This window comes from Archocentrus centrarchus, chromosome 24 (assembly GCF_007364275.1).
Source record: "Archocentrus centrarchus isolate MPI-CPG fArcCen1 chromosome 24, fArcCen1, whole genome shotgun sequence".
NCBI classification, from domain to species: domain Eukaryota; kingdom Metazoa; phylum Chordata; class Actinopteri; order Cichliformes; family Cichlidae; genus Archocentrus; species Archocentrus centrarchus.
This window is the reverse complement of record NC_044369.1, coordinates 11,282,723-11,290,766: the sequence shown is the minus strand read 5'-3', so window position 1 is coordinate 11,290,766 and position 8,044 is coordinate 11,282,723. Positions and strand designations below refer to the sequence as shown.

Here is an 8,044-nt window from a genome sequence, read left to right as displayed (position 1 = left end):
GATCATAAACGATTTAGACACGCAGGATGTAGGAAATAGGACACCAGACAAGAGCAGGAAGTTTACGCATGCCTCACTAACATACCTACATTGTGACTCCATGGGGAGAACTGTTTGGTATTTGGGGCAGGAATGTCATGTAGCTGTCACAAGCTATATTTAAATGAAGGATGGCAATGTCTCTGTTGAAGGTAGTGATCTTGGTCTTCAGTTTGAAATGTAAATCAAAAGACAAATTTGACGAGTTCCTGCTTTGAAATGACTCAAATAAATTCACTCTCTCACTGAATGATTTATAAAACAAACTACTGCTCCTTTTTGAAGTTATGAGATGGTTCTAATCCGAGGATTCCAAAACGGTATCACTTTTAGAGTCGGGCTTCTCCTTTTTTTTTTTAACGGCGATAGTGAAAGATTAACTCCAGGCAATGAGTTATGCTCTTGAAAAATGGATGGATGCCCTTCAGAATATGAAGCCTCGATTCTCAGCTTGTAATGAGTGCAATGTAGCTGAAGCATGTTTAGCCTGATTGAGTGAAGCGGGTGTTGAGAGTTAAAAGACGGCAGAGCAGATGGTGAACAGAGAACCAGACTGGAGGGGGAAAATGCAGTGTTGGTTTCTCAAGTTTATTCGATCTGTGGTTATCAAAGACAATGCCCAAGAACATAAGTTATGAAAAAAGCCTTCAAGATGGGGAGTCTGATATGACATATCATTATTATTTTTAACATAGGCATATCTTCCTCATTTATTTTAAAATAGCAATGTTAAACGTTACAAAAAAAAACAAAACAAACAAACAGATGGACAGAAGAAACAGCAAAGATGCCGAAAAGGACATTATCTCAGTGGAGTGCTTCTTTTGGTAAGCCTCGGGACGGCTCTTGTGTCTGTGTGTGCGCGTGCACTGTGAGTTCACCGTACTCCACATACCCTTACCATCGTTCGTTACCAGCGGAGTGACTGGAGTTCACCGTTGTTCTGAGGGCTGAGGACAGTCCTCACTGTCAACTGCACAAACACTATTCAGTCGAGGGGTGGGGGTGGGGGTGCAAGAACGTAGAAAAAAACAAACAAAAAAGAACTGCTCACCAGTAACCAGGCACCTGGTCATGACATGGCCCCTTAGATTTAAACAGCACACACAGGCACGCTTGATGACACACACATTCATCTTCTATCTCTCTGTCTCTCTCTCTCTCAGACACACACACACACACACACACACACACACACACACACACACACACACACACTACAGTATACAATGCACAAGCCCCATACATACAAAATTAAGACCTTTAAAGACACTTGATAAAAGCACAACATGGTATTGTAAAATTAATTGCACATGGAGGAAGCACAGTAAGAGGAGTAGGAGGAAGGGGATCAGGGGACGGGGTGGTGAGCATGGCAAGAAAAGGGTACAGTACATTCAGTAAACAAAAACAGGAAAAAAAAAAGAACCACAAAAAAACAAAAAGGCGAGATTAAAATCAAAATCACTGAAAAGAATTAAATTAAAATCAAAACACTTCTTTTCCAGTTTGTCATTTTTTTTTTCCCTTAGTCATTGATTCGAAGCTCACTCTACAGTAGTCCCAGCAACGTCTCAGGGGAGAGACAGCTCGGTCAGTTGTGTAGATTTTAATTGTTTTCTTGCTTTATTTAAAATCAATGTTGACGTCTAAATGTCTACGGACCCGATATCAGAACGTCAGGCGGGGGGGAGTAGTGGTAGGGTGCAAAGTCTTCCATGACCTGACATATGCACAGGCATTTACACAAGTGCACACACGCGTTCGCTCCCACATACGCACACGCACACACTCGCGCTCACGCATTAACACACAGAGTGCATTCGCATTCCTATCACCCCTGGGTACAGGCTTCTTCTTTTCTTCTCAGCTTAGCGCACTAAGTACGCCCCTCTCTTCTGTACAAAAGCAGTCTCCTTCACTGGAATTGGAGACTACGTGTTTTTTTTTTCCCCTCGCTCCTTCTCTTAATTTTTTTTTCATTTCTTCTTTTACTTATTTTGAGAGTTGAGTAGTTTGTCTGCCTCGGGGTACATTGGGTACTTCACGGTCTCAATTTTCTCTCTGACCTTGTAGGAGGGGTAGAGGCCGGTGCGGCCCAGTTTGCGGTTGATGCCTTTGGAGTAGCCGTCCCAGTGGTTGCCAGCCACACCGATCACGTCGCCAGGCTCTAGGGGAATATCCTCGCTATTGCGAGGCTGGTGAGGGTAGACGGCAATCTGATTGTGGGCGTTTTGACCTCCGAAGTAGTAGATGTCATCCAGAGAGTAGAAGAAAGAGGAGGCGTCTGGATGCAGTGTCTGCATAATCTCATAAGCCACACGGCAGACCTAAAACAGAAGCACAACCAGGTGTTATTTTCATAGTCAGATCTATACTGTACATACTGAAGATCTAAAGCTGTCTTGATGATAATCAAGTTGAAGCACGAAGAGGGACTCAAGGACTCCTTAGAGACATATACATTTCATTATAGTGCCAGTCAGAGGGATAAAACGTGATAAGCGACTCATTCCAGTTAGATTCTTGAAATGGATACGCTTACAGTGTGGATGGAAACCAAATGGCTTGTGCATTGTTTTCACACTGTGTTACAAATAGCTTTAAAACAGCATGATTAGAAAAGTGGTGGATAAGTGCTTCTGTAACAACAAGTTGTAGTAAATGCTTTAATTGTTTAGATGCTTTGAATCATGTCAGCAAAAAAGGTAGGAAGGTTGGTAGGAACTACATGACTGATTATCAAAGTGGTTCACACTTCTACAACTTTCTCAGACCGTGGGAAAATTGTGAATTCCCCGACTGGTTGGTGAGTAGTTCCTAGAGATTGTTGGTAGTTGCTGGGAAATCAGCTGGTAAAGCTCCAGTCACACAGACCTAGAGACCAACCAGTAACCCCCGGGAACCATTGGTCACTAGGGAAAAATGTCTATTTGCAGTTGGCAAAAACCTCCTTGTGGATTTTTTTTTGTTTGCTAGCAGATTGCTGCAATCACCCGTACTTTGCACTTAAGACACTGACTTATCTACAAACACTCGCTAGTCGCTCTCAGAGTGGTAGTGAAACTGTGATAAGTGCGACCCAAACCGGAAATGGAGATCATTTGCCTTCAAAGTAAAAGTTTTTGAAACTTGTTGCCTGCAGCTCCATTTCTGGTTTGCGTTGCACTTTATCAAGTCAGCATCTTCCATGCAAAATACGGGTGACCGCGGCAATCTGCTCACAACTAGAGCAATCATGAGGTTTTTGGTGCAGCACCTTGTTTGTGACCAGTTTCCCCAAATGACAACCAGCAACCTCCAGTAACCACTCGCCAGCTAGTCTGGTAATACACATTTTACCCTAATGACTGGTGGTTGTATGACATCTAATATGGTGGACAATTCTCACGCAACATGCACATGAAGTCACGTGAAACAAAAACCCTGTGGGCCTTATAACTATCCAGCCCAGGCTATAATATGTCTATCACACTGGTATATAAATCACACACCACTTGCACTACAGAACCCAGATTGCTTTGCAATAGCTGGCGCATTGGTTAATCACGGCCTCAAGCCAGCTCCTCCTTCCCGCCTCTTGATTGACGTACTCAGAATCCCACAATCATCCAGTCACTTCGAGTCAAATGCAAGCTAGCCCTCTAAAGAAATGAACAAACAAAAGGCAGACTCTGAAAACAGGGGCTATCAAGACAGGTGGGAGAAAGATTATCAAACCCAATAACATACAGGATAAATGTGTTTGTCTTATGTCCAGAGCTGATGTGGCTGTAATTGAAGACTATAACATCAGACGACACTAAGAAACGAAGCACCAGGACAAGCATAAGGATGTGGGCATACAGAAGATACTCCAGAAGGTAGAAGAGTTTTTTTTTTTTTTTTAAACTCTGGTGTCACAGTAGACTTATGTTCACAAAAACAAAATCTCAAAGTGAGGCTGCTCTTAAAGCTGTTAAAGCCGGCCAGAAGAAATAACGACATCAGGGCATTTACTGAAGGAGAGTTTTTGAAGCAATATATGGTTAAAGTGTGCAACATCATGTGTCCAGTCAAAAAACAAGCACTTTTGTATGTAAGCCTAAGCACAAACACCATTACTGATCCTGCATGTGAGCTTATTACGAAACTAAAAAAACAAATGATGGAAAAGGGGAAAAAAAAAAAAAAAAAAGTCTCTTGTTGTGGATGAGAACAGCGACACAACTGACACTGCTGACCTGTCAGTCTTCGTCCATGGAGTGGACCCCAGTTTATGCTTTACAGAGGAACTTTTGGGAATTAAATGTGTGAATTACATTAAACTACAGGAAGCGATATTTGAAAAGCATCTAAATGTGTAAATGAAAAGACGTCGCCTTGGGACAAACTGGTGGGACCGACACCAGATGGAGTGCCTGCTACAGTATATTCGGGGAAAAGAGCAGCTTTCTGCAGCAGGGGATGATGAGAACTGTGCAGGTGAACCGACAGTTTATCACCAGAAAACGTTGTGTGGTAAAACCCTAAACATGGAACATGTAATGAGCCAAAGGTCTAAATCACCGCCAATTTCAGTAGTCTCTGGAGGAGATGAGCTCTGAACATGAAGCCCTGTCACACAGAGGTGTGATGGCTAAGTCGAGGAAAAGTGCTGAACAGATGTTTCGAGTTGTCTGAGGAAATTTGTCAGTTCATGGAAAAGCAAGTGGAGAGACACCACAGAGCTCTGGGATGAAAAGTGGCAGTGTGAGTTGGGGTTTCTGTGCAACATAATGAAGCGTCTCAATGCGCTAAGCCTCCGGCTTCAGGAGCGGGACTGCGTGAGCGCGCGCATGTTTGCTGCCAAAATTTAAAGCCAAAATGTGGGAAATGCAGATGTTGCAAGGAAACCTGGGTCACCTCCTGTGCTGCCAATCCATGACAAAACAGGTCTCCGCTGCTCCATTTCCAAGTGGAAATTTTCCTGAAAAACTGCACATACTCAGTACTGAGCTCACATGGTGATTTGCCTAAAAAAATAAGTTTGAACTTCTCAGTAATTTGTCTGCTGTTGCCGTGGAAAAAGCACCTACAAATGTTCAAATCAAGCTGACTGAACTCCAAAGTATGACTCTGTGGGCGCTGCACAATTCCCACATTTTATCGCCGAAACGATGTCCCAGCTCCGCCTACAAGCTGTGAGAAAATGTTTATTAGAAATGACTGAGCAAAAAAAAAAGAAAAGCTCAACAAAAAAAGAAGACAGTCATTTGTTTAATCTATAAGCTTGGTTTGCTCTGACTTCTAAGATGTCTTGGGAGAAATTAAATTCATGTTTCTGAATGAATAATGCTACATGCAAAGCTGAAGTACAGGATGCTGACCCTAGCTGACTTAAAGGCTGAAGGTCTCATCAATCTACGCAGGTTATGAAGAGAACCTTCAACTATACGTGTGAGAATCTTTGAAATACGGTTAAGAAAAAATCCTGACAGACAACAAGATTTATTTTTACTCCACATCAACTATATTTGCTTTCTTACCTCCTTGTCTACAAGCATCAACATTCCAGTCACTTCTGAGTTACTTTGAGCTGCTTTCATCCCAACATCAAATCAGTCCTGACCTTCAGGTTCATGTGAAAACATATCAAGGATACCATTTTGCGCTCCCTCCAAAACTGAACTGGAAAGCGTGAACTGACCTGCGAAGAGAAAGTGCAGACCAGGAAGTCAGTTTGCGAGAGGAAGTGGATGTCAAGGATGACTCCTCTAAGCGAGTTCTCGGTGTAGCGGTTGTGAAGGCCTGCCGACCACGAGATGGAGTTATCACTAATGAACTCATAGTCTGGATACCTGCGAGTGATACGAACACAGAAACTCCAATAAATACTACAAAAACACACTAATGAAGCAAAACGAGATACCAAAACATGCTGTCACATACACATCAGTTAGACGTAAACACTCTTACAGACCACACACACGCACATTCCTAGATACTGACTTGGTCTTAGCTTCTTGCAGCAAAGAGGGGTCATCGGTAGCTAGATAAACCCGCTTTTTGTCGACGTGGACACGTCTGGCCAGATGTTGGAACTGCTCCTCCACATGAAGCATGTACTCTTCTATGGGGTGGAAGGCTGCCTCAGTCCCCACTTTATCTGTCCTCCTCACATGGACTCTGGAGACAGAGACACAGGCAGAGTTATGTAATGTATCTTATAGTTACACTATTACTATTAATGAAAACTTTTTCATTGCATTAAACTGGTTATTTGTTTGGTTTCCCAATATTTCCCACATACAAAGTCTGTGTTGACATTCTCTCCGAGCCATAAAAGTGCAATAACACAGTTATGATGGTGCAACTCCTAATTGCATCACACAATGCCTCGTTGTTGTGTTTACATGGCCGGAGGAACAACAGTTCTTTCAAACTCAAACCTAATTTCAATGTTGATGCAAACATTGGGTCGACTAAGCTAGAAATTTCATCTGCAACAACTGGAACATCTGGGTTTCAGGCCAAAATAGGAAAGATCGCAAAACTTTTACATTGCTGAGTCATGCAAAGATAACAAATATCTGTATTCATACAGATTCAGGAAGACAAATATAACATTTTTATAAGTAATAAGAGGGCATGTTTTGTAGTCAGTGAAAAAAAACTTTCACAGGACAAGAATTAAGAGGGTAATTAGAAGCCAGGTGCTGATAATCAAATGAACATGACTGATAATCATCACGTGTGAACACCTCTCTCTATATTTTTTTAAGGATTGGACATTACAGTTGGAAAAAAACGAAACAAGTATGGCTCGTTTGGAAGGGCTGCCAGGAGAGAGCTTCTCCGCTCTAAAAAGAACACGACTGGCAAAGTTGCACCTGAACAAATCACGCTGGTAGATGGGTGAAGATTTGGGCTTGCAGTCACTTGCAGTCCACCATGAACTCCTCTGTATACCAAAGTATTTTACAGTCAAATGCGGGGCCATGGCACAAGTTTCTAATAATAACGATGACTGGATAATTTACAGATTAATCATAATTGAGGTGAACAAGTTGAGGGATTTTTTTTTTTTTTAAAATGGTGAGAAGTCAATAACAGTCAGGACAACAGAAGCACAGTCGTGATGCTAAAAGAAAATACACTGACTTTCTTTTTTACTGTCATTGACAAAATCCAGTTTCTGTTCTCAAAATAACAGTAAATTCATGTTTTGTTCGCAACAGGATTTATCCTGCTGCCACAGTAAAACAGAGACAGCAGTTTAACTTTAATGGCATGTTTTGGGAATCTTTCTGTTGTTGGTATAAACACAAACCAAAAAATAAAAAAAAATACTAGGACAGAGACAAAGAAAACAAGAAAGGCCAACTGTGACAGAGAGAGGAAGTTTAAAAGATGTAGCAACACAGAAAAATAGACAGAAAGAGCAATAACCTACTCAACTGTTTTTTGTTTTGTTTTTTTTAAAGTGTCCTTGTCATCGCTTCCAGTAAAAGAAGGACAAAGAGAGAGTGCCGTCATTGGCTGTACATTTGACAAAAAGCGCACAGCTTGAAAAAACGGAACAAACGGTGAAAACTCCTCCCCGGACACAAAACCATCCGTCAACCTGATGGGCGCAAAAACACAATTTTAGTCCAACCAGAACTATTCACTTCAAAAACTACCCAGCTATATCTGCATTGTGACTTCTGGCCTCAGGGAGCAAATGAAATTTATAAATATGAGATTGGAGAAAAAGACATTTTCAACGTTCAGTTTTTTGGGGGGACGGTTGAGTGAATGTATATGCTTTCTCTCCTTTCTTAACATTAATATAGTTCCACTACAGCAGCTGGTCAGTACAACCAGCTGTCTGCTGCCGGACAAGAAGCAGGACACTGGAAAATCCACAGTCAGAGGCACATAGATGAAACCCATTAGTCTTCTACTTCCACTTATTCAGGGTCTCTCAGCTGCTTTGGGAATTGAAAAAGCTTCTGTAACCTCAAGGTTGCCTTGAACTCTTTTGAGAGAATGAGGCAGAAGT

General features: G+C 41.8%; 1 protein-coding gene across 1 annotated transcript in view; it reads right to left on the bottom strand.

The window, feature by feature from the left end:
- Window positions 1–606: 606 nt before the first annotated feature.
- The window catches only part of fut8b (fucosyltransferase 8b (alpha (1,6) fucosyltransferase)), a 94,177-nt gene continuing 86,739 nt past the window's right edge, over window positions 607–8,044 (bottom strand). The window contains exons 8-10 of the mRNA XM_030722109.1: window positions 6,010–6,186; window positions 5,708–5,858; window positions 607–2,369 (exon numbers count right to left, since the gene is read on the bottom strand). Of these exons, the coding sequence (XP_030577969.1) occupies window positions 2,031–2,369; window positions 5,708–5,858; window positions 6,010–6,186 (667 nt within the window). The 3' untranslated portion in view covers window positions 607–2,030. The remainder of the gene's footprint in view (window positions 2,370–5,707; window positions 5,859–6,009; window positions 6,187–8,044) is intronic.